This window comes from Alosa alosa, chromosome 14 (assembly GCF_017589495.1).
Source record: "Alosa alosa isolate M-15738 ecotype Scorff River chromosome 14, AALO_Geno_1.1, whole genome shotgun sequence".
NCBI classification, from domain to species: Eukaryota; Metazoa; Chordata; class Actinopteri; order Clupeiformes; family Clupeidae; genus Alosa; species Alosa alosa.
The window spans coordinates 17238425-17263631 of NC_063202.1; the positions used below are offsets into that span (position 1 = coordinate 17238425).

Genomic DNA, 25207 nt, shown 5'->3' on the forward strand with positions numbered 1-25207 from the left:
ACTAGTCGTTGCCCTAAACTTTACAAATGCATTACAAACCAACTAAAGTAGACTTCCTTGTAGAAATCATTATTACTATCATTATGAATAAATTATTTGAAATAGAAAAGTCCCTAAAAGGTTCCGCTTAGAAACCGTTTCAGCTTAAGAGCTGGGAAAACATATCAGTCTCACAAAAACAAACTGAAAAACTTTTTTCACATGACAGTATACCTGTGAAACTTGAGACATAAACATCCATCTTCTACGATGTGTAGCCTATTTTTGGAATGCTGTTTGGTGTCATTGAAAGTGGCCTATATATAAGGAAGATCACCTTTGCACTCTATGTGCATAGTCGCCTCTTTCCCCTGCCTGAAAGTCTCTTCTATGGCTGACTGCATCAACCAGTAGCCACCCCCTCCCTCCCCACGCTGCCATATAAGTGGTCCGTCTGAGAGGATGAACAGACCCAGTGTTGCTCTGGCCAGGCCCCCGGGCCCCGTGGCTGTTTATTTATGTGGTCCGAGTGGATGCAGGCTCCCCCAGCCACAGGCCGGGGATTAAAGGGGCTGCTGGCGGATTTTCCCCCCCTGATTAATCTAGGCCTCGGCGGTCACAGAGAGCTCCTCAGTGGAGCGTCCTGCGCGCTCCGCTGCTCCCTGTCCTCACTGCTGTGTGGGCACTCGCTCACTCGCTCGCTGCTACCGCAGCCGCTGCTGCGTATGAATCAGTGGCCAAACAGGGATCTCCTAAACCAACAGAGACAGCACAGAGGCTGGATTGAGGCCGCTGCCACCCCACATGCGCCCACCCACCCAACGCAACCACCTCCCCCAACACACCCACATACACACGTGGATATGCATACACATATCCAATGCACACGAATACACTAAACACAAACACATGCACACACACACATTCGTAATATATTGGGCCCACTTTACTTTGCAACTTCCGAAGCCTTTTGAAATTCCTTTTGGCTGGTGCCATTCGATAGTCATGGGGTTCGTTATCTGTATCTTCTGCACCATGGCCTGAAAATTCTCCACATCCTCCTATAACAATCTCTCAACCCTTCCAGTCCTCCCATGAAAGAGGTTCTTTCTTCATCAGATTATTAGTATTATATATACAATACATTCCAGGAAAATGAAAGTATTGCCAAGAACGGAACAGAATCCAGATGTGTTTTTTAACATTTTTTTCAACCACCTGTCTTTATTTGTTATTTTGGGGTATGTTTTTTTATTGGGGTATCTTACATGTCAATTTATCATATTATAAAAGAATGATTCACAGGAATGTATGTACACCACAAAGCCACGAGTCAGTATTTTTGCGTTAGTAAAGTAAGGGTATGTCTCCCTCTAGTGGTGATGACCTCTAACAACTCAACTCAAAATCCAATAACAACAAGAAATTTGTTGACACACAAGTTATTTCATGTACACTGTCAATTATGTTTTTAATGTCTGAGGCCTTTGTTGCTTGAGGTCTATGTTGCATTTAACTCTTCCCTCTCCAATCAGACACCAAAGAATGAATGCAACTAACCAGCGCAAAAGCACTGAGTGACCAGAGGAAAGGCATAAACACATGGTTTTACAGTGTGTGGACGTAAAAGCCATCCAAAGAAAACAGTAATAAAAATGGTATTGACTCCAGAGCAATTTTCTGGAGAGCTTTATATTTTTAGGTTCAATTTAGTTTGATCACCGCCGTGTCCTACCTGGTGCATAGCAGCCTCTTTCCACCATAAAGGTCTTGTCTATATGGCTGGCAGCAGTAACCAGACAAAGGGCAGAGCCTGAACCCCTCATTTTTACTCTCAGTCCTAATCTGCTGTGTACAGGTAATACATAATTCCACATTCAGAAATACTTCGATGTTCAGTAAACCACATTCATCATTAAGTACTCCGAAAAATATACAGTTTGTTTATTCCACATTACTAGTGGTGGATGTGTTCAGTAGATCACCAACAGGTGGCGCTCTCTCTCTCATCTCTGTGTTGAAGTTCAGATGCATTACTTTTCCCTTTGACCTGAAAAGACAGAAACAGAACTCTGGCAGAGGAGAGCGTACCACCAGTCTCGTTCCAAAACACTGGTGGAGAACAATGAAAAACAAAGGAACTGAGAATGAAAATAAATAAATCATCACTGTAAGTCTTTCAACCACATTCACAAAATCATTGCAAACGTTGAACATCTCCAAGAGAAATTGTGTCCTACGCTTCACCTCGCAGAGCAAGGGATAATGGGTCATTTTGCCTGGCGTCTAAGTGCCTGTCTAATGATCTCATTCTACAAAAAGTTTTAGAATCCCCGTTCACTGAAATAATTCAGCCATATGGCAACAGAGAGAGCGAGAGGGAGAGAGAGAGAGAAAGAGTGAGAGAGAAAGAGAGAGAGAGAATGGGGGGTGGGCCACATGAAAAGGTGCTATCTTCTGTTCTGACTGAGTTCTTGAGGAGCATGCTCAGTAGAGGCAGGATATGGGAGAGACTGGCTCAGCTCTGTGTGTCTGTTGAGGAAATGGGCCACACCTTACCGAGAGAGAAAGAGAAGAGGAGGGGGTGGGGGGCACAACATCCCCTGTAAACAGGCCAAAAGGAAGGCTGTGCACTCCAACTGGCCTGCTCGTGAAACACCCCCTCAGTCGAAGAGTGCCCTCCCACTTCCAGCAGTCTGTTCACTGCATGTAATATTTTTAAACAATAACACCCTCTGCCACCGGTTCCTCCCTGACGGAGTCAAGGGTGAACGACGCAGAGAGAAGCTATACCATCTACACACAAGGAGTCCTTCAACTTGTCAGAGTCACACTTTTGAAATGAACGTTATGTGATCAGTGAATAAAGTGCAAGTTGTGCCTCTATCGGGTTTCTATCCAATATACCCAGACCCAGACCAAACGTCTGAGGAGATGTCTTGGCACTGCAGGGCGCAGTTCAGTCACGGGGCCTATTTATCTCTGTTCTAAACAATGAGCAATGAATCTGTGAAATATCACACTTCTGTGCACGTCTGTAAATACAGCTCTCCTGGAATCCGACCAGCAGCGCGAGGTCTCCTCAGAGTGCACTCGGACTGCCTGCTACTCGTTTGTTGACAATTTGGAGAAAGGCAGGGCAGGGGTGGGGGGAGTGGTGGGCAGCATCCCTCGTTTTTTCATGTCCATTATCACTCACTTGTTTAGGAGCTCGTCATTCAGGGGAAGAGAGCCACACTTTGTTTGTTTGCTTATTTATGTATTTGTGAAACAAAAGGAAGGCTTGGTCTTAACTGGGAAGAATGACATCACAGCCAGAGAATGCTCCCCTCCGAGAGACCTACTGCTGGTTCACATTAGCCTCCAACACGACGTGGAGGCACACCAAGCAAACACGGATCTGGACAATTCACTCCCATGTTCATGCTCCTTTCCTGTGTCAGCTTGACGTGGACTGACCCTGTTGTGGTCATTGCTTGCTGTGATCCTGCCATTGCAATGCGTACAGTCAGAAGAAAATGGTCATCCTTTTTATGGGAGGGTGTTTCTTGCTTATGTTTCTGTCACTGTTAGGGCAAAAAGATAGCTTTATAGAGCTGTGAGAGAAATTCCATTCTTAATCATTGTGTAACATTTTCACCCTGACACATCTGTGCCACATACCACTGTGACCAAGCAGTCTGAGGAAGCTGAGTAAACTGTTATAGCGAGTGGGTTTTTCAGTGTAAACGCCGGTGGTTTTTGAAGAAACAGTTTACTAGGTCTGCTGTCCAACTTGTTCGAATTTGTTTAATAAAAATTGTGATTATGGGTGGGAGGTGGGAGTGAATATTTGGTTAGTTGCAGGCAAGTCGCTTCTCGTCTGTATCTATGCCAAAATTGTAAAGCCACAACATTAAAGACATTTAAGAGCCCACTGGATGTGTCTTTTATGTTTTCATCCCTCATATACAGTTATTATGATAGTTATCCCCGGGCCAACTGGATTCCCCTGACAGCAGATGTCTTGATGAGAGAATGTGAAGCCTCTTGCTGTCTGAAGGAGTCATATACATTTGGAGGCAATCAGATCATGTTGCCAGCAGGCGGTTATAGTCTTACATTGCATACTTAGCTCTCCAATTTCCCCACATGCACTTAAGCAGATTGGCCATGGGACAAAGGGGTAGAAAAAGGACACCTCCACTCAGACCATCCCTAATTTGGGCAGCGAGAGAGCGAGTGTCCTGCCGCACTGATGGGAAATCTCTTTGTTCCCATGCCCCGCTTAACGACGATCTGGAATTTTTTAAAGGAATCCTGGGATTTTCGGAAACTGTCAGCTCTACAGGTGGTTGTGCTCTTCCTGTGTCATTTATTTTAAAAACAGCCGAGCAGCTCCAAGGCTGACGCACTGTCCTACTTAACCCCGCGGTTCCTCTGCAGGCCACGAGACAATAGCGGGCTAGGTGGGGTCACCCCGGCCGGGGGGAGCGTCCAGAGTGCAGCGCGCAGGGAAGGGTGGGAAAAGGCCTCGTGCGTCGTTCCGCCAAACACGCAGCCGCTGCTGATTGTGGGTGGGAGCCACACAAAGAGGCCACTGTCCAGTTCTGTGCCAGAATGTTCTTGGGTAATACTCAAGTCCAGAGAGTAGAGGGGGGCGGTTCCAAAGACAGAGGTGTGGAGAGGAACACATGCTGCTGGTCCTATTATTAGCACCGAGAACCCAGAAAACATGGGTGGGTGTATCAAACATGTTCTGGAGTCTCTGTCTCTGATTTTTCATCGATTCCCTCGGCACACGTTTAATCAAGTGGGCTTACTCTACTCAAGCAATGAACAGATGTTGGGATCAAAAGCTATGATCGTGTTGTTCAACGCTCTTATATTTGATATTGATACATTTAACAATAGCCTCAGTCGCTCATGCTGTCTCCTGTATGAAAATATATCCAGACAGCCTGAATTACCTCAGTCTTCAACATGTGTCCAGCATTTGTGTCCGGCCTTCCCTCCTTCATTCACTCCCTGTGCTTATTTACATTGACTTATGGCAGTACATATAGATAGAAACCTGGGTGGGTCTACAGAGAGAATGGAAGAATGTTTTGACAGGCTGTGGGTATCATATCTCACGCACAGACCGAAGAGGGCATTCAAGGGGCAGCCGTCTCTCCATCATGCTGATCGTATTCTGGGCACCATCCCACAGTAGCCTACTGTAAGAGTGCAGTATATTTGCTTTTCATGCGAGTTGGGCTCTCCTATTATCTTATCTGAACAGGACAAAAACACAAGACTCTATTTGATCTACTCCACAAATATATACAGTATACAGTATAATACAATAACAAGAGTCTATAGGCACAAAAAGACAAAATAGACAAAAAATAAGACACGTAGTGAAGGCAACTGGTATTGTGTGTTGTCTTCAGCAAATCTCTCTTAATTGTATGATGTTCAACTCTGCCCAGGTTAGATTGCATGGGCTCTCTCTATGAGAATTACCCAACCAACCTGTCTTGTTAGCGGCTGCTCAGCAACTACTTCATGGAAATCCTTGTTATTGGATCCAGCGGATCTATGAATAATGGATATAGTATCATCCTATTTACTGTTGTAGTGTCCTATTACAACTAGCAAGTGTCTCTTGGTTAGACTTTACAGGGATCAGTGGTCTAGCTCCTCATAGAGAAAACTCAACTTCACTGAGGTGGTACTGACATACTTTTTTAAACACATAACATTGTGAAATATTATACCTATGATAAAAACAACAGATGAATAGGTGTGGACATATATTTTGTTGACGCAGGGGAGGCATTTTACCCAGGAAAAATGTTTTGTATTTAAATATTTTTGAGCTCACTAGCCGCCCATACCTCGTTTGGCTTTGATGTCACTTTGTCATTCATGGATCCTGATAGGGCTGTGAGTATGACGTGTTTACAAAGACAACACTGCGGTGAAACAGGATATTGGCTCAAGGCTTGCCTGGGAAAAAGGCTCATACTCATTTGGACAAAACTTTACCTCAGAGCACAGATGGTAACTAGTAGCTCTCTGGGATTGGGATAGGCAAAACTTCCTTTCTTTAGCAGGAAATGGGCGAAACCTTGCTTGAAATTATTACTCCAACAGTTTGCGCTCAGAAGGAAATGTCTCCTGATAGCAAGGGCTATTGGTTTCCTGTTGTGAAGTAACTTTTTAGGGGTTTGCCATTCAAAAACCAAGAGAACAAAATAATCCATTGTCATTGTATGGGATAGGAATACCCCTTGAACCAAGCAGCAGATTTGTTCTTCAATTAAAAGAGATAAGTTGAGTCACAGTTTCAACTTTCACATCCAGAATCAAACAGTTAGTCATACATTGTATAGTAAATGTATTGTTAATTTGAGACATTTTCTGAGAATGTAAAATATGTATGCCAACATAACATTTTCGCGTAAAATTGTACACAGCCTTAAAATTTTGACCTGCACAGCTTGAACAGAATGAAAGGAGAACCAGCATGCTCTAATTCAACCCAACCCGTTTCATTTTCTGAGCAATAGCATTAACGTATGCTGGTATTTTTACTGGGAAGTATGCGGGTTAGGTCTCTTTACATGGTAGCTATGCTTTTCCATGTGTGTGGTGCTGCAAGAAAGGCCTAGAACCAGACATCAAAAGAGCACAGGCTTGGATTCGGAGGTTGCTGGAGGCTTATCATACCTTGTGATAACAAATGGAACAGATCAGGGTCTAGTCTTGCTTAGGTTGTGTATCGGAGGGATATTCAAAGGCAGAACTTTATCTTCTGTAGCAGCCAGAAGTTTTTTGCATGACACATAGGTTAAGAAAACATTCCTGGGCATTTGATGTTTTCCTTTTGTTATATAATCAAATGACATTAAACACACTTATTATTTTTGTTAATCAGTTTTGTACCAGTAGATTTTTAAGACATGTTTAGGTTCAACGGTGAGAAAACCCGACTGCTTTGGAACGCTTTTACACCGAGACACCACACCTATACGATCAAGTTTAAACAGTGAAGTCAACTCAAGATTCGAAGAAAACCTCAAGCCAAATCAAGCCGTAATGTGTTTAACCAATAATCATCAAGACTACTTGTCAGTTCTGTTATTGCATTGTCTATAACAATATCAATGTTTCCACATTGGTATGCGCATTCCTTAAAACCTTGGGTTTCTACACCTACAAGGCATGATATAGGCGGACATTGGTACACATTTTGGACGTGACCCTACAAAATTAACACAGAATAAAAAATTAAAAAATCACCCACTAGAGACATTAAAAAATCCTCTGTAATACCTTGAAAACATTCAGCTGCACTCAACTGCAAATGCGATCATGCCATAGTCAGTGAATCGTAAAATACATTCACATTAACATCCCTCAGCAATGCAACATCGGACATCTGGTTCATTACAAACGGTCAGTGCTTAATAACAGCTTCACTGTCTGATTCAATAACGAAACCCTTTCAGATCGTAAGGAGCAGGCCAAAAGGGACATACATGAGAAAACAACATTTTAATAGAGGAAATAAATACTCCAGTACATGCATGTTCAAAAACACATTACAATACCATTGTAAGTCTGGTAAATAATAGTGTAAAACCTATGGCACACACTCACAGCAGCTTGAACCCATTTTTTAAAATTCACACATGGAACACAAGTATGAACACTCTTCCCACGCTCACTCACTACACTCATGTACTTCTTCAGATCACCATGTCATTGGTCAGACAAGTGAAGCTACATCCATCATTTTGTCTGTCGTTTTCATATAGCTGAAAACTGAGGTAAACTTTTTTTTTTTTTTATCTGCTTTTAAATTGACTGGGATGCTTTTTCTGTCTTTTGGCAATATGAAGCCAAGGGTGAGTTTGGATTAGAAATTAGTTAATGGTCAGTTTTAGTGAAGGCTTTAAATCACATCCAGCGTGACAAAAAAACCTGTGACTTACACTTTGTTTCTATCTTTCAAACTTGGCTGTTGAACTCTGCTCACCTCATTGACAGGCATACCAAGTTGAAGGAAAAAGAAGAAAATAAAGAAACGCATTCACTCATCCTGGACAATCATGAGTTTCTTTGGTATGTCCATTAATGGGTAGAACTGAATAATTTGCAAAGTGAAGGGGATTTAATTCACAGAGTGGGAGTTGACTGGCGGTAGAGTTCTGGGCGACGATCGATCCCTTAGTGCCTGAGAGAGCAGTGTGCACCCGTCCGACACGGCGCAGGCCGAGTTCCGCAGACGCTCCTTGTAGTCCTGCATCTTGGTGCTGCTCTCAGGATGCTGTGAGATATCCCTGAGGCCTTGGGTCAGGAGGACGCAGGCTGAGACTACACTCATGGCCCCTCCGAGGACGGCTGTCTGCACGGCCTTCCCCTCGGGGCTGATGACGGCTGCTTTGCCCAAAAATTGGGGCTCAGTGGCAAAGCCCACCAGCGCGTGCACAGACTGCACCAGCGGTCCACAGAAAAGGACACAGCGGTTCCGTGTCAGTTCGCTCGGTGAGGTCTTCACCTCCTTCACGCAAGCGAGCAGGGCCTGAGCGCTGGTGCTGATGCAGCGCACGCTCGCTCTGAACTGCTCCTTGGCAAACTTGTCCTTTGACTTTTCACTGGCCAGGGTGGACACGTCCGAGAGGGTCCTGAGGTTTCGCGAGATGTTCTGGGACACCTCGAGGAGCACCTGGGGAGTCAGGTCCGAGAGGCTGGTGACGCGGAGCACGCCGCAGCTCTGCTCCACTTCATGCCGGCACCGCGTCACCTTGTACCGGTCCACCAGGCCCGACACGGCCAGCTGGGATCCAGGGGTCTCCGTGGCTGCTAGATAGGCGGCGTGAGCTGAGCACTCCGTCAAAGAGACCACCAGGTCGCCCATCTCCACGAGCCGGTCCCCAACTTCCACAAACTTGCCCATGTTGAGCTGGCTCTGGATGTCGTGGGTGAGGATGGACAGCTCCTTGGTCCGGGCGATCACGGTGTCCCTGCACTTCTCGAAGGTCTCCGCCACGGACACCCCCTCCGAGCTCATGACAGGCCTTGTCTCGCTGGAGAGCAGAAGCAGGTCTGCCACCAATTGCATTTTGCTCTTGCACGCATCACAGATGGAAGACAGTTTTTTCCTCTGCTGCAAGCTGCCACTTAAAATGCTGGTAGAAACCTCACTAACTGACTTCCCCGAGCCACTACTTGCCATAGTAGGATGGTTGAGCTAATAGTCTGGATTGCCGACTGGTACAAAAATAGATTATGCTGTACAAGCCATAGTGAACACGTGTAAATTAAGACATCTTCTTAAGTAAGAGATATATCTGCACCTTCTTTACAAACATTGAAACTGGCCAAGAAGTCTTCCTTGATGTCCTTCAAAACATTAAAATCCACTGACAACTTTGAAAGAGAACAGGACATTGAAACTTTGTGGTAAACATTTGCAGGAACCTTTCCAACAAGACATACAATATTATTTCATGTCTCGGCACTGCTGATGTGGGATTGGCAATACTCTATAGAGTATACGTACATTTCTATGTATGATTAATATCATTCAACAAATAAGAGGAAAACAAATACAAAGAATAAAAGATCCCTTCAATGATACATGCTGAGTTTCTCAGTGTCAAACTATCGTTTCAATCTTGAACATTACATGATTCCATCACTGTTATATCACAACACATTAATTTTGTATTTTGCCCCTGATATTTGTAGAAGTGACGTTTTCACAGGTTTCCATTAGCTATCTTGGTCCATAGCATATCAAATGAACAAAACCCAGAATGTTGACTGCAGTGCCTCAAAAACAAAGTGCAGGTTGACTAGAGATTCAAAAGATGTTTTTTCTTCCTCCTGACGAAAATGGGTAATATTCACGTTTTTCTTCACTCAACAAATGCCAATTTAAATAATAATATATCATGTCCTTTCTTAAACTGCATCAAACAAAAATGAATTGTGATATCCTCGTTGCGTTACGGTCGCAGGATGTAGTTGCACCGAACTATAATCTAAACTGTACCCACCGACTTTGGCCACCCTATTGTAACAGTGCGGCAGACGCATGCCTGCGCTCCGTGACCAGTTCCGATTGACCTCTTCGGGATCGTTCTGCTTTTCCTGCACCATCATTTCATCAATGAAGCAAAATAAGACTCAAAACAAGCGAGGGGCCACGGGGCCGTGCTTCCCTCCACTTTCAACCTTTTCTTTCTCATACAAGATCCCGTGATATAGACGAGTTCTTTCTGCAAACTGAATTCCATGTGCATATCTATTGTGAATATGCAGTCTTAGCAGAAAGCGGGGCAAAGTCTTGTCCGGCATAGATGGTGTCGGGTTTCGGTTTTGATATTCATCTCGATGTCGTATCCTGTCGACTGAAATGTTAATTTCATGAAAGTAGTCCACAACTTTAACACTTGCTGTTTACTTCAGAACTTCATTCAGAAGAAGTGGTTGTTATTCCTGCTTACAAAGTGTGTTTTAGTCCCCCGCTACATCTCCAGTATCAGGAAGCAGTAGAGGGTGTGGCCGCATTTGCGCTGGTTGATTGCAGCTAACTACCAAAGGCAAGGGGATAGCATACTAGCTACGTTAGCTTCCTCGAAAATATAGCCAGTTAGCAAGTTTCAGCTGTGTATTTGAGTTCATGTGACCACAAGAATATTATATCCGAAAACAGGAAAACAGCAAGTCACTCCCGCCCGCGTTTCTTTCACACAAAAGAAAGTTATTTCAGTTGTTAATATCCTCGTTCAAGCGCTGAATGATCCATCTGCCACAATCCATCCCTTCCAAAGGCCCCGACGTGGGACGCATTCGACTACCGGTGTAGAGGCAAAGTTACACCCGTGCAGCCGCTCCCAAAAGGACAGAATGCCCGCCTTCAATTTCCCTGTCTGGCCTCAAGCATTTTTCAGCCAAAGTGACCACGGACAACAGTTTGAATAGCGTTATACCACCGTTTTCATGCGATTATCTGACTTGTCTAACTCTACTGTCTCAGTCAATGAAACACACAGCTGTTCTCTACTTCTAGAGAACGGCGCCTAGCCGTAACGACAGTTCAAGATTAACTTACGTTTCACGTCCCCTCACGTCACGACGTTTTCAAACAGTAGCCAAATACAGCAAACTGAAGTTTGTTGAGTGTGTAGCATAGATTTGCAATTATGCTTTCTTGGGTTCAAGTTTTAACTGTTTTTGGGAGAAACGGTTGATCTCTATATTAAACCTCGTTATACTTTATGCAGTTATATATATTTATAACAGTTGCTAGTAAATGTTAACGTTTCTGATTAAGGCAGCATAAATGGAAAGACATAGCTGATAGCCACTATAGGCCCTATATCGGTTTGGCCATTTAGACTTAGTCAACAAAAATGGACCTACTGAGTGTGATAAAAAAAAAAATGAACTAAAAAAATATGAATTATTTGCTGGTGACATAGGCTATTTGGTGAAAGACCACATGAGACAGACAATTTAGAAAGTTGAAGGTTATTTCATGTAGGCCTAGCCTATAGGCTACGTTTTTGCTTGTCTCTTTTTTATTTCCTAGAGTGGGATTGAAATAAGGGAATTTCTCATTTTGGCCTAAACTAAGGAATAGTTGCTGCCAGTAAAGTAATGAAGGCTTTGCTCTCCTTATGCTCTCCTGACATGTTTTCCTCTACAGCATGTTTGGCTATTTAGGAAGGTAATTTTATTTTATATTATTTTATATTATTATTTACAGTTAATAATGTCCTGTTACAAAATAAAAATAGATCAAAAGTGTTAAACTAGTCTATTTGGTTAGCCGAGTTAAACACAGGGGGGTCTTGAACCGCCAGTTTGTACTCACTGTAGCTACAAAGTTCTGCCTAGTCAGTCTTACAGCTGCACAGGGCACTGTGCCATTGGGTGGAGTGTCCTGAGAGGAAACTGCTTAGATTCTGTTGAATGAGCCTCTCACTTCTAACACTCAACTCGAACAGAGGCAGGAAGGGGAGGAGGCCTCTCATTGAAGTGAGACTCAGATGGACAGAAATGCAATGGTGACTAGTTGTCATCATCTCTATGTCACTAATTGCTGACTTCTGTTTTTCTCTCTCTCTCTCTCTCTCTCTCTCTCTCTCTCTCTCTCTCTCTCTCTCTTCTGGCAAAAGTGCATGTCCATCTGCTTGGTTAATCAGGACTGTTCCAGATGGTTAAAATATGTGTAGGCATGTGCAATTAATACTATGTGTTAGGAGGCTGTTGAAGTGAAGCATAATTGCACCTTTTTCTTTGACAAATCTGCAGTCCCAGTCTAGGACCTCAAAAAGAATCATGAGATGAGAATAGCATGTGCTATGATTTGAATTAAGGAATGGAATATCCAGCATAGTTCATATATTCCCACTCCACTCTTGACATGAAGATTTACATGTACATTTGTTCATTTAGCAGACACTGTTATCCAAAGTCACTTACGTCAATTACATTGCAATGGATTTCATTGTTGCCAAAGCAACTTGGGGTTAAGTGTCTTGCTCAAGGGCACAATGGTGGAAGCCAATTGAACTCACAACTTTTCAGGTAGCTCCTTAACCATTACACTAACACCAACACACAACAAATGTACTTAGACAAAATATTTTACCTATTATTACTTATTTACTCATTCATCTAAATTAAATATGGTTTGCATGTTTATGTTTTTTGTTTACAGCAACATGTATTATTTACATTATTGATATTTGAATTTGTATTCATATTGCTATTATTGTTATGATTAATGTAAGTTCAACATTATTTCAAACTATTATTTTAACTTCTAATGTAGTGTTTATATGCTATACATTACTTTACAACCTGGACAACAGTGTCATAAATTACTTTATAACTTGGACAACAGTGTCTTTTTTTACACAAACATAAACATAAATGTATTCACCTCTAACTATAACTATCAGTGGTCCCCGACTTGCCATTGTGCCTTTGCAACTACAACTTACACGCTTCCACAATGTTATTCTACTCTCCCTTCTTACACAAAGTTAACGTCACATGGGAGAGCAAACATGCACAATTTCTAGTGACCCTATACATTTAGTTTGCCATTTCCATTTTCACCTATAGTTGTGGAAGGAGGAATGAAGTAGTAAACATCTTTTTGCCTTTCAAATAATTTCTGGCATGCAGGTATTAGGCACATTGTTGATAAATTAGCAGTGTGTAAAAATGTGTGAGAATTAACAAAACTATAGCTCTAAACCCAAAATAAGTACTGGGGAAAATTGAGCCATTGTTGATAATGATCTTACCCCCTCATGTTTGCATGGAGTTAAGTAAAATGTTTATTGTTTAAATTGATGGAGCATCTCTGAATAAGTGACATGTCTTTTAGAAAGTCGTGAGCAAAGTTGTATAGTCATCTGCTGGTGTCCCAAATCCAATTGTGGATGACACAGAGGCATCATTTTTTCGTTTTTCCACACATGTTTATTATATTGTATTTGTTAATGATTATGCAGTTATTCAGAACATCATCTAATGGTGATTAGGTCTAAAAGATTATCATTACATCAAATTCACAGTTGAGAGTTTACATTGAAAGTGAAAAAGACTGCATTTTCCTCAAAAGAATAAAAGTTTTTGTGAAAGAGTTTCATATTTCTAAATCCCCGACTGTTTGAGGTTGCTATGGCCTCTCCCACTTGTCAGTTTGATATACTGAAGCAATCAATCAGTTTCTCAGCAGAGTGTAGGCCTATTAAAATGTATCATCATCATCATCATAAATTTAATTAGTTAAAAACTACTTTCTTCTTTTTTCCTTAGTTTTGGTTTTGGCTGGGAACACGCCCCTTTAGAAAACTTGTGACGATAGAGAATGTTAAGCCAATCAGGGACTTCCAGCTCGTGCACCAGCAGTAAAGATGGCGTCCCCCGTCAAATCGAGAATAGTCAATGTTGTACTTTTCATTTTTGCAATTTTTTTTCTAGTTGTACAATGTACAGACACCAAATCGAAAAAGAAGAAAGACATTCGTGATTACAATGATGCTGACATGGCGAGACTTCTGGAACAATGGGAGGTTTGTTGGGGTCTAAGTTCTCTTTCTCTCTCTCTCCCTCTCTCTTGACAACTAACGTTAGCCTATTCTAAATGCAAGTCTACTTTACGTTAACAGTTGTCTGCAAGCAAGTCTGACTTTTTATATTTTGTTTATTCGTTCATTTATGTCATCATGAATCTGTTTAACTGACGTCGGTTATGAGCCATCTTTTTGTTGTGAGTGTTTTGAAGATATCCTGATTAAACTTCATTCTTGGCGTCAACGTTAGGTTGGAACGTTAAGGAAACGTTAGAGGTTTTGTTATAATGGTCACAGTATCTTAACTTAAAGTAAGATGTCTTCATTTTGGTTTGACACGTTGTGTGTGGACGTAATGGACATAACGTTGTAGTTCATGTAATGGTGGCCAAATGAAAGTTTGCCTACGTTTTGTTTAGCTGACTAGCATACTTCTGTGCGTTTAACGTTTAACAGCATCATTACCTTGTCAGGTGACTCACGTTTAGTCGACGCCCACACAGCATTTATACATGTTAGCTTCTACGTTGCTTTCTATGTTTTTCTTAATTTAGATTTTAGTGAAGATCTTCCTTGCCATGTATGCCACTTGATGTATCAATTATTACCTGCATTAATTTACGACTGTCTCTTTGGGACCACATTATTCTTTGGATATGGAGTTGAAAACTTTCACCTGCTAAGATGATTATGAGTAAAGGAGTAGAGATAGATTTAAGCTAGATGCACATGAGTTAATGTACATTGCACATGTGCACAAACCATTCCAATGTTTTTCAGGAAGATGATGACATTGAAGAGGGTGACCTCCCTGAACACAAAAGATCCCCTCCCCCTGTAGACTTTTCCAAAGTGGACCCATCCAAGCCCGAAGAACTTCTGAAAATGTCCAAGAAGGGGAAGACGCTGATGGTGTTTGCGTCTGTGTCAGGAAATCCTACAGAGAAGGAGACAGAGGAGATCACCAGCTTGTGGCAGTCGAGCCTCTTCAACGCCAACTATGATGTTCAGAGGTACATCACTGTATGGAGCATTGTTTAATTATTGCCCTATGCTTCCCGACAGGGGGAACGATGGTGTTGTAAGCAGGACTGTTGTGAGTTGTAATAAAGCCCAAGCATGTTGGGTATTTTGCGGCTGATTGCTGGTCTAGCAGAGTGGCAGCTGCCTCGTGTTTTATATTCTCAGCATAAAGCAATTTAACACATAGCATTTTGTCACATCATTACAACAATTGCCTACTTTTTCTTATTATACTTAATTCCTTATATCCAAAATTACTATATTGGTTCTCTGTTGAATAGTCTTGCCTCCCAAAATAATATGTAAGGTATACCTTATACATTTGTATTATATTTTTGTGATAAAAGTCTCCTGAATTGACAAGGGGGCCTCATGTGAAACATGGTCAAGGTGCATCTCATAAAGCTTCAATTGTCAAGCATACTGTATAGAAAGAGTAAAGTTCTGTCAAAGGTGTTTCCGTTGTAAAATACAATACTGTAAAACGGTCTTTTTTTCTGTATCTCAGTGACATGGTCTGCACAATTTCATAACTTGTAACACGTGCTCTCCACATGGTGAAATCCTCACGAGTCCTCAAGTCAAGTTTAGCTTCAGAGGATTTAGTATGTAATGACAACATCCTGGAGCAATCCAAAAGCAGACTTGCGTATCAAGTAAAAACATTATGAACTGACGGTGTGATGATGTATTCCAAATTGTGTTTAAAGTTGTAGTTTGTCGCAGGTATTAGAAACGATTAAAAAAAACAGAAACAAACTAAATTTGTAGATGAACGTAACCGAAAACAGGAACAAAACCAATTTCACTTGTTCCAGAGTGAAAACGCTATTTTCAATTTTAGATAACCGGTTAATAATGGTAATTATTGTCATTTACTTCACTATCACTGAAAGATTGTGTGAAATAACATAGGCTACCAGAGACATTATGCAGTTGGTAGCGCCACACATAGTTTAGGCTATTACAGGGTTTAAAGTAAGGATATTTTCTGTGCCTGAATTTGGCTATCAGACATTTTTGAAGATCTAATATTATATAGGCTAATTGCCTAGGCTAGAAATGTATAATATTGCAACACTGGCCATCAATTTGTAAAGGCAATGTAATTTTTAAAGGAACGTTATTAACCATTCTTCTATAACGTTCTAAGCGGTTACTAGGGAGGAGAGGAGAGGCTTTGGAACACTGGAACAGTAATGAAAAAAATATGTTTTTGCTCAGACCGAAACAAAATGAAAATTATACTGTTTTTAGTCCCTGGTTTACCGTATCTAAAAATAACAAAATTGAACAGCACTCACCTAGCCACTCTCCTAGCACTCACCAGCCGTTTTAAACTGACAAGTAACTGCTAAAAACAGCACTCACCGACGCACTTATTCTTACTGTACTCTAATGTTTTTTTTAAACTGTCCTAAAATTGTGAGAATTGTTCTAAAACTTACTGTTTACCATGTTGTTAGTCGCTTTGGTTAAAAAGCGTCAGCCAAATGTAATGTAATGTAATGTAATGTAATGTAATGTAATGAACAGACACGTTTAAAGGGCAAGATCTGATGCTACAGCTTACTGCTGTATGTGTCTGACTGTTCACAGATAGAAATATAGAGTGATCTCTGGGATGCTTTCTCTCCAGGTTCGTAGTGGGCTCCAACCGTGCCATCTTCATGCTGCGTGACGGCGGCTTCGCTTGGGAGATCAAAGACTTCCTGGTGGCCCAGGACCGCTGTGAAGATGTCACCGTGGAAGGCCAGGTGTACCCTGGGAAAGCTGCCAAGCCAGATGCCAAGGGAAAAGATCAGAAAGACGCCAAGAAAAAGACAGATAAAAAAGCAGCCAACAAAGCTAGCAAAAGCAAGCAGGAGCTCTGATGTGCCAGCTTAATAGTTACCTCCCAGCAGCTTCTGGGAGACGTGAAGGGGAGCTGTGACTCAGCGATTTCACATGAAAACAGCTCAAGGGACACTGGGAATGAAAGTCGTGACCGTCACTAGTTGGTCAACCAGACTATTCAACATTTTCTGTTCAATATTTGCTCTGTGAAAATGCTTGGTTGTTTTTGTTACAGAATCCATTGATGCATTTACTGTTAAAGATGAGTTGTACCTGGTACTGTTTTACATCCTACACATGATAATTTGTTGATTTCTAATGACTTTTTAAGGCCATGTTTACCTGTGCTGATATCCATTTTGCCTTATTCGAACAGGATAAATGTATCCAATTTTTAAATAGGGTACTTGGTAATGACAGTTACTTTATAATTGCATTACAATTCCATTTCTGTTTTCAGTGTTCAACTGTACAGTATTCAATGCACTTCTTTTTGAGTTTTCTGAGTTTGTAAAATGTTCACTGTTTCATGTCTACTGTGAATGTCCTTTTTCCCTGTCACGCACACAACCAACGCAAAGGCGAACAAGCATGTAATTCAAGGTTTGGAATGTGTGTGGGCTTGACCAAGGCTCAGATTTGCTGTTTGAAAATACATCCGATAATCAAACTATAAATTAACCTACATTAGGGATTTCTTTCATAAAACTCCTACATTTGGTAAATGAATTTTGTTCTAAAATTGTTTTTTGTAATTGGAAGTTGATATTTCATAGAAAATGTGGAGTTTCATTTACATTTCTGTTCTAAGGTAAAGAAAAATAATGGTGCCAAACATCCTGCTTGTCTGTGTTTTTAAATCGGTAATACATCCTTTAAAAACAACAAAAACAAAAAAGAAAATGCAGTTTTGCCATTATTTCATCACTGGAATCATTTTTGTCACTGTGATCTTGCAGTGTGCTGTTAGCTACAGATTCTACAAAGCCATTGTTTGAGAAATTCTGCACATTCTGTTCTATGATCTATCAGTTCAACTCAATCAGATGATATTCAGCCAATTCAAAAATGATTGCTGAGAATTCGATGAAATATTCTTCTGATTACACACCTGTTAAGACAATTCAATGGATGGTTTGGGTTGGAGAAATGTACATGTCCCCTGTGTCTCTCTGCTCTAGGCAAATTAAAGCGGAATGTTTTTCACAGACTGTTCAATTGCAGTGCCTGGGATCTACAACATTGCTGTGGAACGCTAATCCATTCATAATACAATTAATGATCAATTATCATTTGATAGTACGGTACATATAAATCTGTATGTTTCCATCTCTGGTGTTGTGAACACAAATGTAAGTCCACACTCCCAAATTAATTCACTATTAAAAAACTACTACAGTGTAAGATTTTTCTGTTGGTAAAAATGGCGCCTCTTTCTCTCCCTCAGCTGTGAGGCATCTGAAGCACTATGGGCATGTGTCCCAGATGTAATCTCTTTGTGACTTGCTGACCTCCACAAGGCAAGCCAGATCAGCATGACCTCAGCGGCCCCTCACATTTCCCCGCCATCTGGTAAGGCCCGGCGAATATCTCACCCTATCCTCCGCTCCCTGTGCCCAGACTGGGGCCAGATTTAACAGCAATATTGTTCATTAGGACAAGATGTTTTGTCTCAGCCTTGATATGACTGAACCCACCCAGATCATGTGGAGTAGAGTGCCGTGGAGGTGCGAGAACAGACAACTTTATCTTCTTGGAGCAAATACCTAATGCTATGGTGGGTTATTGCTTCACGAAGAGCTGAAGGATGATGGATATTGTTGCTTGAACACTGAAAAGACATGTAATAATACAAAAAAAAAAACCCACCATGATCGGAATTCAGTCCTGTTTTGATCTCCTCCCTCCTCCTGTGAGCTGGAGTGCATTCCAGTGTGATTTAGAAGGGGCCTGGGAGCAACTCCCTCCTCATAGGCCTGCAGGACCCCAGACAGCAGACAGGCAGGTGGGCCCCACAAACGTACGTATTACTGATGCCTATCACACTCGCACTCACTGAAGCTCATTCAAATCATCATTTTCCATTTCAAAGACACCAGTTGACAAACATCCAATTAATGTTCCTACTCTGATATGCAGAGCTAGTTAGTTGTCACTTGTTACCCTGATATAATCTGACAGAAATTCAAGTATGAGAAATGCTTCTATTGCTAAGTGTTGGGATGACAAAAATAGCACACACAATGGTTCTTTGTTTTCCTTTTTAATTTCTGTACAAAATATTCTGAACAAGTAATGGGTTTACATTGCTTCTCTCAAAGTCACATTTATAACATCACTATACAACTAAAACAATGGCTGATGTAGATACTGAATCATACACTTGGTGTGGTATGCTCATTTAAATGGTAGTAAATTATATTTTTACAGTAAGGACAGAAATGCATTACAACTTAAAAGATGTCCCTTCTATATTTGTTTGATTGTGCCTGTACAATAAATAAGTATAAAATATATCTCTGTTATCAATCTGAGGAATTTTAGAAACACATAAAACATATAAAACATAAACAATTACAATCTCCGAAAAAAGACCAGCTATTTCGGCAAAAAGGAATCTCCGGCTTCTTGCCAAAAGGTTGCTAATTAACAACGTGTAGGGAGGCATTCCATCAAAAATGGCTATATGGCAGACAATCTCTTTGACAATTCAGCTCCTGCTAATGGTTGCAAGCAAACCACATACAATTAATCTAGGAGTTGATAAAGTAGCCAACGTCAATTATTACAACAAAGGACACTTTCAAAAACTTTCCCATATATTGTGTACCAGTGCGCTGATGTTGTGCTGTTGTGTCACTAAACATGTAAATGTCTTTCTAATCTCATTTTGGTCCCAATATTTCTAATCTCAAAATTTTGATGGAGTGCCCCATTCCAATACACATAACAGGTATTTATGGCAAGCTATCATTTGAAGAGTGCAAGATGTCATCCACAGTTTGCATATTGTAAACAACACATTTTCATTGAAGACAATATAATCATCTTCCCTGCATAATTTAGAAGTGTGGCCCCATCTAAATTGCCATTACTTCTGGATTTCTACTTATAATTCTGAAATTGCTACTTTTACATTTCATTATAGTTTCAGTGGCCAAGATAAAACACATCCCTATCTTTGAGGATGCTCATTCCGAAATGTTTTAGTCCTTTAGACTAAGGTACAATTTGGTCGCTGGTACTTTTTGAACTCAAACATAACACCAAAAAATGTTGATATGAGACGACTGTGTGAAAAACATCACAATATTAAGCTGGAAACCCCATTAGAAGCAAAGTAAAAACAACTTTCTTCTGGAATGAGACAGATTTGACATCACTGAGTAGGACGAAACGAGGAATGTAATTTTTTTCTTCTGTTTTTCTTTTCCAGGAAAGTCAAGTATACTCAACTGACGACACTCACTCACATCCACATAGTCACAGATATCGAGACCAGCTGGGAGGGTAAGCTAGGCAACACAAATGCATGCTTTGAATGGTTCTGTTTTATCTTCTTCTTCTTCTTAAGTCTTTGTCGTCGTCTCCTCGAGTTCAGTAGTCCTCTCTGTGCTTTTGACGACTCTGTGCTCCCACACAGTTTTTAGTTAGGCAGTGGTGAGAGCGAGACTGAAGTCTAGTCTAGTCTAGTGCTCACGCACGCAGTCCTCCCTTATAGGCTCATCTTCCTGACGATGGGGATGGGTAAGACTTGGTGGATTTTGGCCTGACTGTCGTGTACCACCATCTTCACCCAATCGGGCTTGAAGCTCCCTTTGAATCCCACAAAAACCATTTTATCTGAAACACAGACAATAGAGAGGGGGTCAGAACTTTTTTTACCTACAGCTCACCTCTCATTTTAATATGTAATATTTTCTAAAAGTCCCCTACAATGATTCAATTGTTAAAATGTTTTAATAACAGATGTAGAAATCTCAGCAGTAGCAGCAGCAGCAGCAGTAACAGTAGTGGAAATAGCATGACACTAAAGACAGGGAGTACCAGACAGAGAAAGGACCCTGCTGTTCTGGCACGCAAGCGTATGGCCATCAGAGGCATCCTGAGCATGCATTGCACACACGTGTAGGATGTGTTTGTCTGGCTTTCCATGAGCAAGAGCTCCAGATGTATAATGGAAGAAAACCCAAGGGATGAAACCATGGCATGAACTAAACACTGCTATCTGTCTTATCCACTTCTGTCCATTTGTGAGGCTTTATTTATATATGTAGTAACATACACATGGAATCTCTGGAAAGGTTGCTTATATTATGTTATCCATGCTTCAAATAACTATAAATCTCACTGATGGCCTTAATGTCTCCATGTCTAATCCACAAAGCCATGTAGATGTTCAAGTGCATGATACTGTGCACATCCATCTTACAAAAAGGATCAACACTGCCCTCTAGTGCACACTTCACTTAAGAGCAACGGGAATGTGGAAATCCTAAATCTCACGAGGAAGACAATTTTATGTGGAAACGCTAGGACCTAATTATTACCTATGACTAACGGTGATTACAGCCTCAGGACAAAACTGTCTCTTAAAAGAACACCATTTCATTCATGTGACTATGTATTCAGTCAGGATAAAATAGAGGATTTAAAAAAAAAATTCCCCACAAAATGCAGACTCAAGAGCTTGCTTGATGTAAACATTGATCTACCCAATGTTTTATTAAGATGATGTTTGGGGGAATATTATTACCTTTCAATTTCACATTTGGGTCTGCTCCAATTCTCTCCAGTGCTTTTGTCCAGGGCCCTCTGGTCACAAGGCGTCCTTTTGAGGTGATGAGTACTATTGTTCTGTGGGAACAAACAGAACAGGTGTATTGTTAAAAGTGGCAGTTGACACAGACACAGACACTTACTTTCTTGATGAATGCTCTGAGGGGAGTTATTAAAAGAATATCACAATGTTTTATTTGCAGTAATTAATCCCTCTGCGGAAGGCTATTGAGTTTGCTCTGAAAGCCCATAATGGCTATTGCGGCACACTCAGTGATGGGGGTGAAAGATCAGTAAAACCACAAAGAGAGTCTTACTCCTCTTTAAGGCCAGTGATGTAGTTGTCTATCTGTGCTGGGATGCCCATGAGAAGAGAGTTCCGGAAGCCTTTGGTGTCCAACACTTTCCCAGAGTGACCTTCGATGGCCGTCAGCTGCACACCGTCATCAGACTGGTAGATTTTCTTCCCGTTGACCTAGTGGAGTGGCACAAGAATTTACCGGTTACTATCAGTTGATTGTTATGCGGTCACATCTGACGCTCCCGCCATTAAGGGCAGACCTCACGGCGTGATGATGTGGTCAAATTAATAGCACTGAATAGCACAAATTAATAGCACTAAAATCGATTAGGTTGTTTTAATATCCGTGAGATTAATTCAGACCGCCCTCATTATCCCCGTTTAAGCAAGCCTTTGATTGAGTCGAGCTGAGGCCATTGATGGCGAAGACAGACACACACACACACACACACACACACACCTCTATGAAGGAAAAGTCCTCTTTGATGTGGAAGAAGCGTGTGTTGTAGGATTCCAGTCTGATCTCCAGGAAGTGCTCGGATGTCTGTGGCTAGAGGTGGCAAAAGGAAACAAGTGAGCTTCCTCTAAAAAGAATCATTAAATTGGCAGCAGGGCTGGACATTGATTGTTGCAAGTGGCAACAAGATTTGGTTGGCTTTGGCAACCAAAACCTCATGCCTGGTTGCCAAGCTGGCAGCCACTTTTAACCACTTTTGAAAGTTAACATTAAGCCCTGATTGGCATGCCATTATACTAGTACTACTAATACTATTGACAGATGCAGTCAAAGCGTCTGCCAATTGAATGAAATGTAAATGTAATGTAATACTGCATAATGCATCACTTCATGCAATACTTCCTGCTTATAATGATCATTTATGATTATTGCACAATGTTAGGCATGATGTTATTATTGGGTTTCAGCCCTTAGGCTTGGTAAAGCACCTTAGTAAAGTCAATTGCTATTGTTGCAATATTATGAAACAGAAAATAGATTGAGCAGAAGATCTCACCAGCTTAATGCGAGGTAGTTTCTTCGGCATGGGAACATCGACAATGGGCATTTCGGTGTGCCGTGGGTAGGCTTCCGCCATGCAGTCGCTCGGGCCACTTCCCTTGGGGATGACTGCTTTGATCTTCACCCTCTCGCAGCCCTTCACCGAGCAGAAGGCATAGTCCTCCTTTTCATTGTGCGCTCTCACTTTTAGGAACAGCAGCCTGGAGGAGAAGAGGCGCACATCAATCACAGCGCACACTGCACCTGGTGCTGTGCTACAGCACACTTCACTCCACAGGGACAGAGTCCAATTAAAAGTGCCTGCATTTGCTGGAGGAAGGATGTAGCCTCCCACCCACCCACCCACCTACCACCAACCCCCCCCCCCCCCCCCCCCCCATGGCATGACTGTCCTCAGAACAGTGTCTGTAGGGGAGCTTCTCTGAATACTCTCATGAATAAAATACAGACGGAGGTCTTACCCGGTGTCCTCCTCCCAGAAGTAGTATCCCCTGGACTGGTGCCCGTGGCCCATTTTGTCCCGGTCCATGGTTCGCATGAAGACGCCTGTTTTCCGTGTCTCTTTGGTGAGCCGATTGTGGATGTCTGAGATGATGGTGAAGGCGGTTCCTCGAGGGTAGCAGATGCCAACGCTTATCCAGTCACCCCTGTGTGAAGGAGGGAGGAGAGAGGGTTAGAACAAAAGAAGCAGTCATAATAAAATATGTGTGTTGTGTTGTGCTCTATAGGTGGAGCCAGAGAGCCGTCCTGAGGGTGAAGTGAACTCAGGACTTCTTATTCTAAGACGAGCACTTGGCATCCAAAGGAATTACAACCCATCAGCACTGTATTCTGTCCATTTTTAACGTTGACCTGACCCGTAGTTATACAAAGGGCTGCATTAAGCATAGTCTCCACTACAAACCTCAAACCCCGGCTGCACATTTTCCTGGCCTTAATGTGTTTTGAATGTGTGTATTTAGACACTAAGCCAGTTTTCCAAAACTCATTTTTTTTGGTGCTGTGTTTATGTTTATGCACTGTCCCTCACTCTCACTCTGTCAATCACTCTCACTCTCACACGCTCTGTTACTCACACTCTCTCTCTCTCTCACGCACACACACACACTCTTGCACTCTCTCTCTCTGTCACTCATTCTCTCTCACTCTCACACACACCCACTCCCTTTCTCTCTCTCTCTCTCTCTCTCTCTCTCTCTCTCTCTCTCTCTCTCTCTCTCTCGGGTCCTCTGCGGCTAACCTGTTGAAGTTGATGAGCCAGATGGTGACCTCTGCTGGGGCAGGCTGGTCCCAGTGCATAGTGTAGCCCTTGGTCAGGGCCACCACTGGTTGGAACTGCTGGTAGTGGTTCCTTTTCCCCAGGGCGCCCACCAGCCTCAGTGGCTGCTCCGGGTACTCATTTTTCACCATGATTAGGTCCTGGTTGGCCGGGTTGCGCGTCTGGACGTAGATCTGTCGGGGCAGAGGCGGTCGGGGTGGAGGTTAGGGTGGGGTCAGATAAGGCAAACTCAAAACAGATCAAAACAGGAGAATTATTTATTTGTGATGGATAGAGAGAGAGAGAGAGAGAGAAAGAAAGAGAGAGAGAGAGAGAGAGAGAGAGAACATGGCGTGCCTGCCTGGGCGTGATAATGATTGCTTTGGCAGGTCTAAGAGGTGCGCCTTACCTGGGCGTAGTGCCCGCTGCAGATGGCAGCCCTCCAGTCGGGCACATCGATGCAGTCTGGGTGGCGCAGCAGCCAGTTGTCCTCCTTGACCAGGAACGCCCCCGGGTACTCACTGACGGAGCCATCCACATCATGGAAAATGGTGGTCTTGTCGCCGTCCATCTGCATCTGGTTGAACCAAGGGCCCGGCTCGCCGAAGAACACGCGGGACGTGATCTGACATCAGAAGGGAGAAACAAGAAACACAGAGCAGGGAGATAAGCTGGAGAAGAGGATCCTCTCTTTCTCTCTCTCTATGTCACTGTCTCTGTCTCTCTCTCTCTCTCTCTCTCCGTAGTATCACCTCTGTCAACCTTCGGCCCTCTGTTCTGTGTGGCATTAGCGCCAAGACAGCTGAGGCCCCCAAAATCCCTCCTGACACGTCGGTCCTCTGCAAATAAATCACCCTGCCTCACATCCCTGCTCACCACCTCCGAGGCAGTGGTGTTAATCCACACGGTGCGACACAAAACTCATTTCCACACATTCC

The 25207-nt window shown here is 42.3% G+C and overlaps 3 protein-coding genes across 3 annotated transcripts in view; 1 reads left to right on the plus strand and 2 right to left on the minus strand.

Moving 5' to 3' along the window:
• Positions 1 to 7488: 7488 nt before the first annotated feature.
• tlnrd1 (talin rod domain containing 1) lies at positions 7489 to 11071 on the minus strand. The gene has a single exon (XM_048263645.1). It carries the CDS (start codon positions 9185 to 9187, stop codon positions 8123 to 8125), a length of 1065 nt encoding a protein of 354 aa, XP_048119602.1. The 5' UTR covers positions 9188 to 11071; the 3' UTR covers positions 7489 to 8122.
• Positions 11072 to 13874: 2803 nt separating this feature from the next.
• Positions 13875 to 18317, plus strand: mesd (mesoderm development LRP chaperone). The gene is made up of 3 exons (XM_048262984.1): positions 13875 to 14054; positions 14835 to 15067; positions 16717 to 18317. The coding sequence occupies exons 1-3, from the start codon at positions 13896 to 13898 to the stop codon at positions 16949 to 16951; spliced, it is 627 nt and encodes a 208-aa protein (XP_048118941.1). The 5' UTR covers positions 13875 to 13895; the 3' UTR covers positions 16952 to 18317.
• Positions 18318 to 19160: 843 nt separating this feature from the next.
• The window catches only part of LOC125307283 (cell migration inducing hyaluronidase 1), a 62940-nt gene continuing 56893 nt past the window's right edge, over positions 19161 to 25207 (minus strand). Inside the window, exons 26-33 of the mRNA XM_048263175.1 lie at positions 24679 to 24894; positions 24252 to 24463; positions 23473 to 23658; positions 23007 to 23211; positions 22454 to 22543; positions 22010 to 22167; positions 21670 to 21770; positions 19161 to 20756 (exon numbers count right to left, since the gene is read on the minus strand). Of these exons, the coding sequence (XP_048119132.1) occupies positions 20629 to 20756; positions 21670 to 21770; positions 22010 to 22167; positions 22454 to 22543; positions 23007 to 23211; positions 23473 to 23658; positions 24252 to 24463; positions 24679 to 24894 (1296 nt within the window). The 3' untranslated portion in view covers positions 19161 to 20628. The remainder of the gene's footprint in view (positions 20757 to 21669; positions 21771 to 22009; positions 22168 to 22453; positions 22544 to 23006; positions 23212 to 23472; positions 23659 to 24251; positions 24464 to 24678; positions 24895 to 25207) is intronic.

Bases quoted from the DNA above. Each gene is read 5' to 3' on its own strand.
- mesd (XM_048262984.1), top strand. From the start codon at position 13,896: ATGGCGTCCCCCGTCAAATCGAGAATAGTCAATGTTGTACTTTTCATT. The intron at 14,055-14,834 runs GTTTGTTGGGGT...AATGTTTTTCAG, and splicing joins GACTTCTGGAACAATGGGAG to GAAGATGATGACATTGAAGA. The intron at 15,068-16,716 runs GTACATCACTGT...CTTTCTCTCCAG, and splicing joins GCCAACTATGATGTTCAGAG to GTTCGTAGTGGGCTCCAACC.
- tlnrd1 (XM_048263645.1), bottom strand. From the start codon at position 9,187: ATGGCAAGTAGTGGCTCGGGGAAGTCAGTTAGTGAGGTTTCTACCAGC.